The 16,038-nt window shown below is 47.2% G+C and overlaps 1 protein-coding gene across 2 annotated transcripts in view; it reads right to left on the bottom strand.

Moving 5' to 3' along the window:
* Window positions 1-6,697: 6,697 nt before the first annotated feature.
* The window catches only part of LOC119953116 (thimet oligopeptidase-like), a 40,243-nt gene continuing 30,902 nt past the window's right edge, over window positions 6,698-16,038 (bottom strand). The window contains exons 9-12 of one of the 2 annotated variants that reach the window (XM_038776983.1): window positions 11,657-11,842; window positions 11,320-11,454; window positions 10,416-10,552; window positions 6,698-7,128 (exon numbers count right to left, since the gene is read on the bottom strand). In XM_038776983.1, the coding sequence (XP_038632911.1) occupies window positions 6,964-7,128; window positions 10,416-10,552; window positions 11,320-11,454; window positions 11,657-11,842 (623 nt within the window). In that variant the 3' untranslated portion in view covers window positions 6,698-6,963. Of the gene's footprint in view, window positions 7,129-10,415; window positions 10,553-11,319; window positions 11,455-11,656; window positions 11,847-16,038 lie in introns of both variants that reach the window. The other variant, XM_038776984.1, reaches the window with a different exon arrangement.

The following is a 16,038-nucleotide window of genomic DNA, read 5'->3' as shown; positions in this document are numbered from 1 at the left end:
AGCAATGATCACCCTACTTAAACCCACGTAACCCGTATACCCGTAACCCAACAATCCCCCCATTAACCTTACACTACGGGCAATTTAGCATGGCCAATCCACCTAACCCACACATCTTTGGACTGTGGGAGGAAACCGGAGCACCCGGAGGAAACCCACGCACACACAGGGAGGACGTGCAGACTCCACACAGACAGTGACCCGGCCGGGAATCGAACCTGGGACCCTGGAGCTGTGAAGCATTGATGCTAACCACCATGCTACCGTGAGGCCCCACGGTAAGTGCTGCTCTTAAAATGTAGACATTAATTGCCTCTTAATTTAGTTGAAATATCCAATTGGTGAATATTTTAAAAAAGGAACGCTCAGCTGGCTGGACAACCGACGTGCACCAGATTGGTTCAATCTCAGTTCTGGCTGGGGTGGATTTGGGATTTGTCCCCTTGCTCTACCTATGGTAGAGGCTGTGGGTCGGACTTGCAGAGAACGCAAGAAGATTACTCAAAATGTTGGAGCCACCTTTAATGCTGAAACTCACCCGAAGATGCTTCACACAGGTGTTAGTTTTTTTTTTAAACAGATGGGCGTTGATCTGGGAAGTGATATTAGGAAATGTTTAACTGAAGGGACCACGAAGGTGGAGATGAGTTAGAGAGGCAGGATTTAGGGAGGTCAATTCTGGAGTGTGAGGCAAGGCAGCTGTCCCTGTTTGCGCAGGAGGTGGCTTTGGGCTGGAGGTGGTTAGAGATGGGATTTTTACTTTCATCAACGCTGTTACATTCCTGCAAATTGGGAGCTTTTGTTGCTTTTTTTTTTAAAGCCAAAAAGTGCAGCGTACGTTCAATCTACAGCTAAGTTTAGCCTATGCATTTTTACACTTATTCGTGTGCTGAGTAACACATTCATGGTTGAGTAACACATTCATGGCTTTTGTCAGGGTTGTGACAATGATGCCACATTTAGTTTCACTCTTCTGGCGAATGACCAGTTTAAATATTTACTACTCAACAATGATTTTGTGCGTCAACGTTATATAGTGTTCTAGGAAATGGAGAAAACAACTTTTCGCATTGCCATCTAGACTCGGGATCTCTCATCGCCCTTAGGCCAAACCATGTTTTGTGTATAGTCTAAATTGTCACAAATATTGGTTAATCTTTTAAAAATAAATTTAGAGTACCCAAATTGTTTTTCCAATTAAGGAGCAATTCAGCATGACCAATCCACCTATCCTGCACATCTTTGGGTTGTGAGGGAGAACCCCACAGATATGGGGAGAATATGCAAACTCCACATGGACAGTGACCCAGGGCCAGGATTCGAACCAAAGTCCTCAGCGCTGTAGTCAGCAGTGCTAACCAGTGTGCCACACTGTTAATGATCTTTATTGTCACAGTAAGAAGTCTTACATCAGGTTAAAGTCCAACAGGTTTGTTTCAAATACGAGCTTTCGGAGCACTGCTCCTTCCTCAGGTGAATGAAGAGATATGTTCCAGAAACACATATATAGACAAAGTCAGAGATGCCAGACAATGCTTGGAATGCGACCATTTGCGGGTAATCAAATCATCTCTCCCACACCTGAATTTCTCGTTTCATTGGTCAAATAATGCTAAAATCCAGACAACTTTCACTGAAAAATCCATAAGGATTTTTTGCAATCGAGAGCATATACCTTTTGGCCATTGGCGTGGGCGCTTTAGAACCGGATCTCTCAGGTGGGTTGCATTTTAACTTATGTGTTTCAAGTGATCTTAAGCACTGGCTGCAGCAAAGAAAGGAATGTAATCAAGGTCCCTTCTCGTCTGCCACCAAACCACGTTCACTGGAGAGTGTATGCAAGATAAGAACTATATCAAATTCAACTGTTTTTAAAAATAAATTTAGAATACCCAATTATTATTTTCCAATTAGGGGCAAGTTTAGCATGGCCAATCCACCTTCCCTGAACGTCTTGGGTTGTGGGGGCGAGACCCACACAGACACAGGGAGAATGTGCAAACTCCACATAGACAGTGACCCAGATCCAGGATCAAACCTGGGTCCTTTGCGCTGGAGATCAAGTTCAACTGTGATGGTGCCTGAGTTGCATAACCCACTGATGCTGGTCTGGTTTCACAAGCCAACTGTTTCTCCTGTGGGATGTTTTAAGGGATGCAAGTGCCTATGGAACGGTCAGTGAGTTCAGCAAAACCAAAGGCAACCAAAATTAGGTTACAATGAAAAGAGGCTAAGAAAGAATTTTCCAAAAATTACACAACGTGCTCAATCAAATGGGAAAAGCAGTGTGAAACTCGCTGGTTTCACAGCTACTGTTTTTTTTGCCAGATCAACGGGCAAAAAGCATTGGGGAGAATCACACAGCTAATGGGGTCAGGGCCTAAACGAAGGCAGGATTCCCAGATGGCCTGTCGTTTTTAAAGGATGCTCCATCTTAGTGAGGTTAAAGATCACCCACCCCAACATCTGGACCCCCAGTAAACATGGAACACCGCAAACCCTCCAACACGGATCGTCAACCCCACTCAATGCTCGGGTAACCCCCCCCCCCCCAAATCAAGGTGACCCACTCCCAACCCTTGCTGGCATTGTTGCACCCCTCCCATTCTGAGTGTCTACCTTTCTGCCATGCAGGCACAACTGCTGCTCCACCATCACGCCCCCCCCCCCCCCCCCCCCAAACAAACATTGAGGCTTTGCCCTGGCACTTCCAGGTTAGCAGTGCCAGAGGCCCAGTCATGTCCCTCACCACCCAGGGCTATAATCAATGCAGGGGCCAGTTTAGCTCACTTGGATAGCCAGCTGGTTTGTGAGCAAGCCCAGCAGTGTGGGTTCAATTCCTGTACCGACTGAGGTTATTCATGAAGGCCTCGCCGTCTCAACCTTGCGCCTTGCCTGAGGTGTGATGATTCCTCGGGTTAAATCGCCATCAGTCAGCTCTCTCCCCCCCCCCCCCCCAAACACCCCAAAGGGGAAAAGCAGCCTATAGTCATCTAGGTCTACGGTGACTTTTCCTCTGTGCCCCTGGCATGGTAATCCTGACTGGTATCAGTTTTTGTTAACCAGTAGCCATTCCCGCCAGTGTGACATCACTCCCGCAGGGGTGGGCAAGCGCGTGGGCATCTGATGCTGCTGGAATGTACAGCATCATTCCATTTAATGACCTGTTAAATGTATTCTCATTCATTGAAATCAAGTTCACGCCTGGACACTGTCATAAGGAGGGTCCGAGAACATCGCTTGTAAATCTTACCGGCACAAATCTCATTATGGCCCTCTTGTGAGGGTTAGTGGCCATAACAGAGTTGTGTCCACCGCGAACGGGCCGAGTAAATCTCACCCACGGTTTCCAAAGCAAAATATTGCAGTTGCTGAAATTCAAATTAAAACAAAATGCTGCACTCCTCAGATGAAGCAACAAACAGAATTTTCTACGTACCTTTTAGATTCATTTTTTTTTAATACCCTAAACAACTTCCTCCAAATTTGAAGTAATAAAACCTAAAAAATGAGATCAAGTTCTAAAATATTAAGTGTTTCATCACTGTGACACTGTAGTTTTCTGAGCTCCAGGAGCAGCTCTTGGTGTCACACAGTCAAATTTCATGTCACTGATCTGTAACATGAGCACTGCTCACTGAGGATGTTAATCAGCATCTCTGACTCCCAAAATTGTCACGATTGTGCTGATTAGGGCAGCAAGGTGGCGCAGTGGGACTACGGCGCTGAGGACCCGGGTTCGAATTCCGGCCCTGGGTCACTGTCTGCATGAGTTCGCACATTCTCCCAGTGTCTGCATGGGCTTCGCCCACACAACCCAAAAGATGTGCAGGGTAGGTGGATTGGCCACGCTAAAATTGCTCCTTAATTGGAAAAAAATAATTGGGTACTTTTTTTTTCTAAAAAAAAATTGTGCTGATTAACTTTTCTTACTGGTTACAGATTACAAACGGTTTGCACATAAAACCCCCTCCATTGCCTTACAATGTAGTCCATCTGTACCCTCTACATTTGGCCCAAGCAGCTCACTTTGTCTCTGGGGCTCAATGTGCAGCACATCTGACTTGCAATGTTGTTAGAGCTGTGATTTAATGCTGCTCCCTCTCCTCTTGCAAAAAGGCGACATGGTTATCCTAATGTTCACTGATGAGAAAATATATTTGCCGACTGACCGATCTGAAATAAGGAACTCACCAGGTGAAAAAGAATGACTATAAATATTTCTCAATTTTGTAACAGTGGGTGGTATTTAATGGAGGTTGCGGGGGACTTGCCCATCCTCTGGAGAGCCAATAAGAGCAGCACATTGTCTTTTTCTTTGAGAAGGCCCGCCAAAGTGGAAAACAACAGACCTGCCCCAGGATCCTTCATCACCAGGGCAGGAGTCCTGCCCACCAAGAGTTACCAGCCAGGGAGCAGCAGTGCTATTGAATGGCAACGCTATGATGGTGGTGGCTGCTGCCTTCCATGGTCCAGTATCATCACTGGATCTCAGGCCAATGGTGAATGATGGCAGGAGGATGGGGGTTGGCAGGAAGGCCCCATTTTTCCAAACACCAGGTCTCGCCGTCAGGCACTGTATCTTTGAACGAGGGATTGCTTGTACTCCCTACGTGGCATTGGTCACCCACTTAAAGACCCTCAATTGGCGGTGAGGCTGAAAGGTCGTCCACACACCTAATCGGGATGAAGGCTGCAAGACAGTGGGGTCACCACCCATCTCTTCATCCCCACCCCCTGCCAAAAATAGCTATGGGGTAGGTTATTAAATTCTGCCTAGTGTTGGAACGTTCCTAAGTGACCCTCAAACAAGGCGCAGCTTAAGATTGTGAACCTGGGCAAAAGGTAGGGAATGCCCTCCCATGTAGGACAGTGTCATTTCTGATGACTGAAATTAATTTTCATTCGAAAATTAGTTTGACAGGGTGGAGTAGTGGTTAGCACTGTTGCCTCACAGCACCAAGGACCCAGCTTTGATCCCAGCCCCAGGTCTCTGTGTGGAGTTTGCACATTCACCTTTTTTGCGTGGGTCTCACCCCATAATCCAAAGATTTTTTTAAAAATTAAAAAACTTAGGGCAGCACAGTGGCTAGTGGTTAGCACAACCGCCTCACGGCGCTGAGGTCCCAGGTTCGATCCCGGCTCTGGGTCACTGTCCGTGTGGAGTTTGCACGTTCTCCCCGTGTCTGCGTGGGTTTCGCCCCCACAACCCAAAAATGTGCAGAGTAGGTGCATTGGCCACACTAAATTGCCCCTTAATTGGAAAAAATAATTGGCTAATCTAAATTTAAAAATTAAAAAATAAAAATTAAAAATTTAGAGTACCCAATTAATTTTTTCCAATTAAGGGGCAATTTCACGTGGCCAATCCACCTGCCCTGCACATCGTTTGGTTGTGGGGGCAAAACCCATGCAAACATGGGGAGAACGTGCAAACTCCACACGTACAGTGACCCAGAGCCGGGATTGAAACTTGGACCTCAGTGCCATGAGGCCACAGTGCTAACCCACTGCGCCACCGTGCGACCCTCCACAATCCAAAGATGTGCAGGGTAGGTGGATTGGCCACGCTAAATTGCCCCCTAATTGGAAAACTTTTTTGCTTGACGAACAATCAAAGCTTATTGTAAAAACAGAAAATCACAAATGAGCTAGCCCACACCTACAGTGTCCAAAATACTAAGGAATATAATGGACTATTGGACCCAATTGTGTTTCTTGTCTATTTTTTGCCTTTATTCTCATGCTCATATACAATTCCACAGCGGCAGAGGATTTCCTCTCATCACACATACATCAGGTTTTCAAATAAGGTTATTAGATACCATTCAAGAGCTGGGTGGTAGCAGAGTTTCCCGTCACACCACCACCTCCTCCTAAACCAGGTGCAAAAGCCAAATGCAGTTCCTCGAGTTCTGATCACTAACAGGACAGACTGGGAATGTTCCTAGTTTATGCGGCAGAATACCACCAGGGGCAGACCATCAGGAAATTTTACCAATGGTTTCAAATCACCAGGGTCGTATGATTAAACTCCATTCCATTAATGCGCACTGCATATTCTTTTTATCGTGGAGCAAAACTTAATGGTTGAAAAAAGGTGTAGAAAATAAGCACACTTGCACAAAAATGTTTCCTTAGTCTTAGTGTCTGTAATGGAATATTCGCATTCTAATATTAGGCTACTGATTTGCTCACACTGACATTAAGAATTTAGAATTTTTTCTAAAGTATTTATTGCTAAAACATGCGGAAATTATTTCCGTCATCTCTTCTAAACATGCCAATTTCTCCCACGGACGTGAACTGCTGCCCTCTGCCGAAGTAGCCATGCCTATGTGCTAATAGTAAGAAGTCTTACAACACCAGGTTAAAGTCCAACAGGTTTGTTTCAAACACGAGCTTTCGGAGCACGGCTCCTTCTTCAGGTGAAGAAGGAGCCGTGCTCCGAAAGCTCGTGTTTGAAACAAACCTGTTGGACTTTAACCTGGTGTTGTAAGACTTCTTACTGTGCTCACCCCAGTCCAACGCCGGCATCTCCACATTATGTGCTAATAGACAATGGGTAGTGGTCCTATCCTAATTTGGAGGGCATCAAAAGCCTGATGTTGCCCACACTCAATACCCTCATACACAGACTATCCAGCAGAGCATGAGTGAAGGAAATTCCACCACCCACGTTACAACAAAGGGTCTATTTGTGTGAAAAGAACTTATTTGATATATTTTTCACCTTGATTATGCAGATATTACAATAGAAAAGATTTCACCTGGATTATTATACATATTTTTGGATTAAAAGCAAGGTTTCCACCACCACAAGAAGCTCTGGTAAACCTACTGCCCTGCTGCAGCTATGCGATTAATTAACTTTTGCCAGCCCATTGGTGATACGAGGAGTGATTCCTGTGCCACAGTGGAAGGAGATCAGCGCTCACACAATGTTAAGTGAAATAAAGTATCTCAACAGGCGGAAGGGGCGGATTGTTTGTCCTGGTCTACTATTAGCCCTTTGCTCAGAAGGAAGGCCTCCTGCTTTGGTTCACGCCCCAAGAAACTTTTCAGCATTTCTTCAGCATCCAAAGAACCGCCTGGTTTAAGAATGAAGTTCCGGTAATCCACGCCGACCTAGAGGGGGAAACAAGCATAAAACGGGCATGTTAGGGAGTCCGTTTAAAAGTGAATAGGTTCTACTTTCACTAAGCGTTCATTTATTATAAGCTTATTCATAACTGATTGATTTGATTTATTAGTGTCACATGTATTAGTATGCAGTGAAAAGTATTGTTTATGGAGTATTGGAAGTAGACAGCACAAAGGAAAAACAGGTCCTGGCTATGATTATATTGTCTCTGGGAATGTTAGCTGAGATGCAACCAGAAAATCCAATGTTAAATTGGATGACTCTGGCTGCTAGCAAACCTCCCTGCACATGGGGAGTAGTGGTGGTAAATAACATAGATGCATTTCAGGGGAAGCTAGAAAAGCACATGCAGGAGAAAGCACTGGAAGGGTATGCTGATAGTTGAATTAAGTAGAGCGGGAGGAGGTGGTTTGGAGCATAAACACCAGCATGGATCTACTGGAGTGAGCAGCCTATTGTTATACTGGGCATTTTATGTATGTGCACTATTTTTTGAATGTTGGGAATAAGAATTTTCTCAATGTTAAAAATTATGATTTTATAAGGTGCCAAAAATTTTACTGTACACAAGAGCTTTACAAATAGGAGCAGAAGCAGACTATTCAGTTAGATCTGGGCAGCACGGTGGTGCAGTGGTTAGCACTGCTGCCTCACAGCACCAAGATCCCAGGTTCAATCCCGGCTCTGTGTTATTGTCTGCGTGGAGTTTTCACATTCTCCGTGTTTGCGTCGGTTTCACCCCCACAACCCAAAGATGTGCAGTGTAGGTGGATTGGCCACGCTAAATTGCCCCTTAGTTGGAAAAAATGAATTGGGTGCTCTAAACTTATTTTTAAAAAGATAATGGTAGATCTTCTATCTCGTACAACTTCTCGCTCTAAGTTCCCCTTCATATCCAAAAATCACTGCCTTTTAAAAATTGTCTTGGTGGGGTCACATGATGTGAGCACGGGAACGGTTGTGTCTACTCAACTTGTAATGCTTTATTTTATCCCGGTGCACCTTTCATATCTGCGCAAGTCATACGTCCCAAGAAAAGACATCGTCCCTGGAAAATCCTGATTATTTTTTTGTGAAGAGGAGACAAGGTGAATCCTTGCTTGATCATGGCAGTCGGAATGGGCCAGGGAATCTTCCCAAAGGTGGGACATCGCCTGCAAATGCTAAATGCTGCCAGATTCATTTGTGGGCTGATTGGGACCCCCTCAGTAAGGACCCAGCTTGCAGTGTCTTTGCTGGTGAACGGGCTTTCTCCCCAGCGATGCTGTGTGCATTGGGATGCTGGCCGCCATTGAGAATATTGTTCTGGATGAAGATCTCGGCTCTATGGTGCAGATTCTTTTGAGCTCACTTGGAAGATGTGCAAATATCCCAGGACAAAATGATTGAGGAGCATGAGCGAGTTCTTGTATTCGAAAGAGCACTTTATCTGATTAGGACCCACTTTCGATATGTTGAAATCCTGTTGCATGGAGTGTTGTTTATCCTGATGGGATCGGAGTTTCAGAATTGCGTGCCATAATTTAGTAGTCTTGATTTGGAGGCTATGTGTCGATTGTAGCACAGCGCATCCAGCCATCGAGGCCTGGCGTCAGCTGGGCCACTGTCCTCATGTTGTCTTGTCGCCTGGGCATTGGAGCGACGGCATGGTGGAAATGAAGGTGCTTCGATCGTTGGATTCCTTGAGAAATCCTGACGAGTGTTCGCTGATCCTGTTTTAACCTCTGCTTTTTCGAGCAACGCAATGGCATGATTATCCAATTAAGCGGCAATTTAGCATGGCCAATCCACCTAACCTGCACTTCTTTGGGTTGTAGGGGTGAGACCCACACAGACATGGGGAGAATGTGCAAACTCCACACGGGCAATTGCCTGGGGCCGGGATTGAATGTGGGGCACCGCGCCGCCCTGTATTCATATGCTGAGCTGTTTTTTACCTTGCTCACCCGTGTCATTTTGTTGCTTTGTTGCAAAAATGTAAAACCTTAATAAACATACTTTAAGAAACATATTTTGCTACCAGAGTAGAGTTATATTTCATATGATGTTAAATCTAGTGTAACATAACCTCCTGGAATGGGGTGGGGAAGGTTTCATTATCATTTGGTTTTAACGTGTTCAGATTGGCATTCAATGTGCAACATGCTGATTTTCATTGGTACAAAAGTTTAATGTAATTGTGTTTATCAACTGCAACCAGTCTACAGATTTAGAATGTAAACGGAGAAAAGGAAAGAGAATAGCAGTTTTGTTTTATTGAAAATGTTCAAAAGATTTTATATTAGCTGAGAATGAGAATGAGAATAGAAGCTTTTACAATTAAAAAGGATATTAGAAGTGTGAATAGGCAAAGATTCCAACTGGGGAGTCAATAATGAGGGTCATTAATTAAAAAAGGTAGAGTATAGAGAGAGTTATTAGAGCATGCTTTGTCACAGTGGTTCTTGCAAGATCCGGATCCCTCCCTCTCTGGGGGAGATCCAGATTTACATATTTAAGTGAGCAGTTAAGTGTCGCCGCCGGCACCTGGGAGACCTCACCATGGCGCCTTTTAACACTGGTCCATGTAAACATGGACACAAATAGGTGCAACTGCACCTGATGGGGGGAGGTCCCTGGGTGGTTGGGCTCTGGGCAGGGTGGTTCCTAGACATCTTGGCATCGCCAGGGTGTCTGCCAAGGTGCCAGGTTGCCCAGCCCTGGGGGGTGCCCTCCCCTTGTGATGGGGGGACCCGAGAACCCCCTAACAGATAATTTTGAGTGGAGGGGAGTCGAGATATTGGGGCGGCATTCAGAAATGGCACCTTTATCTCTTCCTGCACTGTGGAGCAAAGTAAGTGTGGCTGCAGTGGGGCATTCCTCGATGCAGGCACCGAGAAACATCCCGCTAAACACGCCCAAAACGGGACTCCCATCAAATCGCGCCCTACATCTTTTTGGATGAATTGAAAGAAAATACGGGCAATGGGGAGAGAGATGATGGGAGAATTGTTTTAGTAAAGGATCAGCACAAATAGGAGGACGGAATAGCTTTCTTCTGTGCTGTACTTCTTTACAGTCCTGTCCCCCGTTCCCGAGAGTGTTCACTTGTGCTGTGCAAGAGACAAATCTAATCTGCCTCAGTGACCAGAGCTAGGGAAGGAAGAATTTATAAAGCTGAAGATCAGCCAAGATTCCCGTTTCTGATCACTATTTAGTAACCAACCTTGTAAACGGATGGTTACAGATTTGAACTGTGATTATTTCACTCTGGGTGAAAATTGATCAGTACCTTTGAACTCATAATGCCCTCTTGTCGAAATCGGGTGTAGAACATGTCCATCGAATAGACCTCACTCCAGAGATAACCATAATACTGGGCATCGTATCCCCCAGCCAGGTGACCAAATGTGGCTGGCATATTAGTTCCTGAAAAATAAATATAATTACATTATCCTCTCAAGTATCTGCTTTTCTAAAATAAACTTTTAATATTTAGTCATAATGTGGAGATGCCGGCGTTGGACTGGGGTGAGCACAGTAAGAAGTCTTACAACACCAGGTTAAAGTCCAACAGGTTTGTTCCGAATCACTAGCTTTCGGAGCACAGCTCCTTACTCAGGTGAATGATATTTAATATTTAGTGCCATTTATTTTTATTGCATTTTCATAAGTTCAATCTGAACAGCTTTGTTAGGTTACACACACACACACACTTTGCTGCATATAGTTAATTGTTTATCTGGATCAGAGACTCTTCCATGTAGTATTAAACACATAAAATTTCCCTGCTCTCTAACCTATCCCTGACATTTTTTGCTCCCCTTTTTCACCAGCTTAAAACATCACCTTCCGACTTCTCTTCAGTTCTGAAGAAGTCATATCGGACTTAAAACATCGATTCTATTTCTTGCCCCACAAATGCTGCCAAACCTGCTGAGTTTTTGCAACAACTCTTTTTATGTAAATTTCAGATCTCCAGCATTCGCAACATTCTGCTTTCATCTATAAAATGCAGACCGGGAAGGTTCCTGGTTTGAATCCCAGTTTATGCTGAGGTAGCACACCTCAGACAAAGTAGGAGCGAGAACACTGCAATTGGCCTCAGTTAATCTGAGCTAGGTGGTTATTCCATTGTACCTCCCTATCTGACCTTTCCTTCAATTTCAAAAAATATTTTTTTCTTTTATGGTTACCTGGTGATGCTGGAACTCCCATTATTTCTTTACACAGCCTGGCGTACTCTTCCTTAGCGTCCACATCCATGTTCGTAGACATGTGCAGTGATTGGTCAACCTTGGCCAAAACAATCTGTCGCAAATTAAAAAGACCTGTGGGGTAAAGACAGAGAGAAATATTGTTTGTACGTTCGTTTGCACAGCATCGGTGCAAAAAACGGTAAATCTATGACTAGAATGCCTGCAAAGATGAAAAGCAATGCAACTCTTGTTTGTTTTTAAAAGTCTACATTCATTAAAAAAAAAAAATATTTGCTGTATGGCTACAGATGTGAAAAATTGCACCAATATTTACCGGTGTTAGCTAGTCTGGATTTAAGGAGTTTCTCCAGCAGATCTTTCGGAATTCTGCTCCCATCCTTGTAGTGCTTGGACATCCGGAGTAGAGGATCCTCCTCCCAAACCCAGTTCTCCAACATCTGAGATGGAGCCTCCACAAAATCTCTCTCAACGTGTGTTCCACTGAACATGGCAAACTCAGCCTGTCGGACAATAACAGGATCACTGCATCAAGCTCATTTCATGAAACACTGAATTCAGCTGAACTGTATAAAGAACGACTTATCCTGCAACCTGCCTGACATTATCTAGGCACAGGGTTCAAACATAACAAAATCCTGTCGACTTTACACAGTCCTCCTCAGCTTTCTAAAATATGAAAAGATACAGAATATTAAAGTGAATACATTCAAGATCCACAAGATTAGTTTTTTTTAAATCCTGGTCTATATTGAAGGCTGAAGAAACAAAATAGGTTAGGTCATTTGCACATTCAAGCCTTAAGAACTGGAGGGCAACAGGAGAATATTGGGCAACAAAACTGTATGAATAAAAGAAAAATCAATCAGTGGTCCCATTCCGTACCATCATAGAACATAGAACAGTACAGCACAGAACAGGCCCTTCGGCCCTCGATGTTGTGCCGAGCCATGATCACCCTACTCAAACCCACGTATCCACCCTATACCCGTAACCCAACAACCCCCCCCTTAACCTTACTTTTTAGGACACTACGGGCAATTTAGCATGGCCAATCCACCTAACCTGCACATCTTTGGACTGTGGGAGGAAACCGGAGCACCCGGAGGAAACCCACGCACACACGGGGAAGATGTGCAGACTCCACACAGACAGTGACCCAGCCGGGAACCGAACCTTGACCCTGGAGCTGTGAAGCATTTATGCTAACCACCATGCTACCGTGCTGCCCTCATCTGTTGCTGTTTGTTGAAAAGCGAATGTACAACTATTGGAGATTAGGTTCAGGCTTAGCTGCATGTTCCAAATTAAAATAACTCATCAATAAATAGCTCATGATGAATGACAACTTGGGTATAAAGACTGGAGGCCTGCAGCACAGTGAGAAATGGTTGGGGAGACTTCCGGTGGCTGTGATGGATCAGTAAGCCACACATCTGGGAGCTCCCGTTTTAAAGAGATTTTTCGGCTCTTTTGAGAGCCCAAAACGGAAATTTGTCGACGTCTCCCGGTGGGGGAAGGTGTGCTGAACGACTTTCCCTGCAGTCCATGACTCGAACTCGGAGTGGAAAGGGGGAAAAAACAGCAGCAGCTCCTCAGAAAAAATGGGGGAAGGGATCCAAGATGGCCGCCGACAGAGCTCCAGAGGAATGGAGACTCTGGGCCCAGGAACAACAAACTGATCTCCTGCGCTGCTTTAAAGAATTCAAGGATGAAGTACTGAGCTCTCTGCAGGAAACGAACAGAAGGCTGTCAGAGATTCAGTCCACCCAGGGTGCTGCCATCAAGAAGTTGCAGACGCAGGCCATTGAACGAGAGGAGGAGGCCGTGGTCCTCGTGAGTAAGGTGGAGGGGCACGAAGCACTCCACAAGAAGTGGCAGGAACGCTTTGAGGAGCTGGATCACCGCATGAGGCGGAAAAACCTGCGGATCTTGGGCCTTGCAGAGGGGCTGGAGGGATCGGACCTGACAGCCTATGTGGCTGTAATGCTGAATTCGCTAGTGGGGGCCGGATCTCTCCATCTGCCCTTGGAGCTGGAGGGAGCGCACAGGGTGCTGGCCAGGAGGCCCAAGGAAGATGAACCCCCGCGTGCGGTGCTGGTGAGGTTCCACCGGTTCAGTGATCGGGAGTGCGTGCTGCGCTGGGCCAAGAAGGTGAAGAGCAGCAATTGGGAGAATGGGGTAGTGCGGATCTACCAGGACTGGAGTGCGGAGGTGGCTAAGCGGCGGTCCGGATTTAATCGGACGAAAGACGTGCTTTATAGAAAAAAGGTAAAGTTCGGAATGTTGCCGCCCGCGCGCCTGTGGGTAACTTATTCGGACCGGCATTATTATTTCGATTCCCCGGAGGAGGCGTGGGCCTTCGTGCGGACGGAGAAACTGGACTTGAACTAGGGGTTGGGGGTTGCGAGGTCGGCTGTAAGATATTAGTGCTGGATTCTGCTGTTGCTGTGTTCTCTTTTTCTTCTGTTGTTTTCTTCTTGTTTTAGTACTTTTGCAATTTTGATATGGTTATTTACAGAGGGGTTGTTCTGCTATGTTTTTGTTTTTGTGCTGTGGGACATTGTCTGGGCTGTGTATCTTGAGGGGAGGGTCGGGGGGGGGTATGTTGTATTCTATGCCGGAATGGGGGTATGGAGTGGGGCTGATATTTGGGAGCTGCGTCAGAAGGGTGTGGTGGGGCAGTGCAAAAGCGCGGGCTTTCCTCTGGTTTCCCGTGCTGCGGGGCTGGGGGGTGGGGATGGTGACGGGGGAGGCGGGGCCTTAACTGGTTCTTCCCCGCGTTGGAGCGGTGCCTGGAGGAGGGATAGATTGGGGGATGATCCCACTTCGGGAGGGGTCGGGCTATTGGCGGGAGTTTCCGGGGTCAGCAGAAGTTAGCTGACCCACGGAAGTACAATGGAGGACGGTTCGCGGCTGGGAGGGTTCCTAGCCTGGGGGGGAAGGGAGGGGGGGAAAGGGGAATACCGGGTTGCTGCTGGTAGGGTCAAGAAGGAGCTGGTGGGGGCTGGGGGGACAGAGGTGAGGGGTTGTCGCTATGGGGACGGGGTCGAGCAGGGGGTGCTGGCCTGGGGCGGGCAGTCAACGGGCTATGGCTAGCCGACGGGGGAGGGGGGCGGGACGCCCTCTGATCCGGTTGGTCACCTGGAATGTGAGAGGGTTGAATGGGCCGGTGAAGCGGTCGAGGGTACTGGCTCACCTGAAGGGGCTAAAGGCGGATGTGGCAATGCTTCAGGAGACCCACCTGAGGGTGGCGGACCAGGTCCGCCTGAGGAAGGGATGGGTGGGGCAGGTTTTCCACTCGGGGTTGGATGTGAGGAACCGGGGAGTGGCGATTCTGGTGGGGAAAAATGTGTTATTTGAGGCATCGGAGGTGGTGGTGGATAAGAGGGGTAGGTATGTGATGGTTAGGGGCAGGCTACAAGGAGAGAAGGTGGTACTGGCTAGTGTGTATGCCCCAAATTGGGACGATGCGGGCTTTATGAGGCGTATGTTGGGACGGATCCCGGATCTGGAGGCGGGAGGTCTGACTTTAATACGGTGTTGGATCCTTCACTGGATCGGTCCAGCTCTAGGACGGGTAGGAGGCCGGCGGCGGCCAAGGTACTGAGAGAGTTTATGGACCAGATGGGTGGGGTGGATCCATGGAGGTTTGTAAGGCCGAGGGCACGCGAGTACTCTTTCTTCTCCCACGTACATAGGGTCTACTCTCGGATAGATTTCTTCGTGGTGAGTAGGGGACTGATTCCGAGAGTGGAGGAGGCCGAGTATTCGGCCATTGCAATCTCCGACCACGCTCCGCATTGGATAGAGTTGGAGATGGGAGAGGTGCGAGACCAACGTCCGTTGTGGCGGTTGGATGTGGGGTTGTTGGCGGAGGAGGAGGTGTGTAGGAGGGTCCGGGCAAGTATTGAGGGGTACCTTGAGGTGAATGATACGGGGGAGGTTCAGGTGGGGATGGTCTGGGAAGCCCTGAAGGCAGTAATTCGTGGGGAGCTGATATCCATCCGGGCACACAGGGAGAGGAGCGAGAGGAGTGAGAGGGATAGACTGGTGGGAAAGATGCTGGAGGTGGACAGGAGGTATGCAGAGGCACCAGAGGAGGGACTGTTGGGGGAGAGGCGCAGCCTGCAGGCTAAATTTGATTTGCTGACCACTAGAAAGGCGGAGGCACAGTGGAGGAAGGCACAAGGGGCAGTGTATGAACATGGTGAAAAGGCGAGTAGGATGCTGGCTCATCAGCTGCGTAAGCGGGATGCGGCTAAGGAGATTGCTGGAGTGAGAGATAAGAGTGGGAATGTGGTGCGGAAGGGGGTAGAGGTGAATGAGGTCTTCAAGGATTTTTACGGGGAACTGTACCGGTCGGAGCCAACGGGGGAGAGGAGGGGAATGGAGAGGTTCCTTGACGGGCTTTCTTTCCCGAAGGTGCAGGAGGAGAAGGTGGAGGGGCTGGGTGCGCCGATTGAGCTGGAGGAGCTAGTTAAGGGGATCGGGCAGATGCAGTCAGGGAAGGCACCGGGGCCGGATGGGTTCCCGGTGGAATTTTATAAAAAGTTTGTGGATCTAGTGGGCCCCTTGCTGGTGCGAACACTCAATGAAGCGTGGGAGGGGGGGGACTTTGCCCCCGACGATGTCACGGGCGCTGATCTCGTTAATTTTAAAGAAGGACAAGGACCCCCAGCAGTGTGGTTCATACAG

Source organism: Scyliorhinus canicula, chromosome 18 (assembly GCF_902713615.1).
Source record: "Scyliorhinus canicula chromosome 18, sScyCan1.1, whole genome shotgun sequence".
Taxonomy (NCBI): Eukaryota; Metazoa; Chordata; class Chondrichthyes; order Carcharhiniformes; family Scyliorhinidae; genus Scyliorhinus; species Scyliorhinus canicula.
The sequence above is the reverse complement of the archived record's forward strand: the minus strand, read 5'-3'. Positions and strand labels throughout refer to the sequence as shown.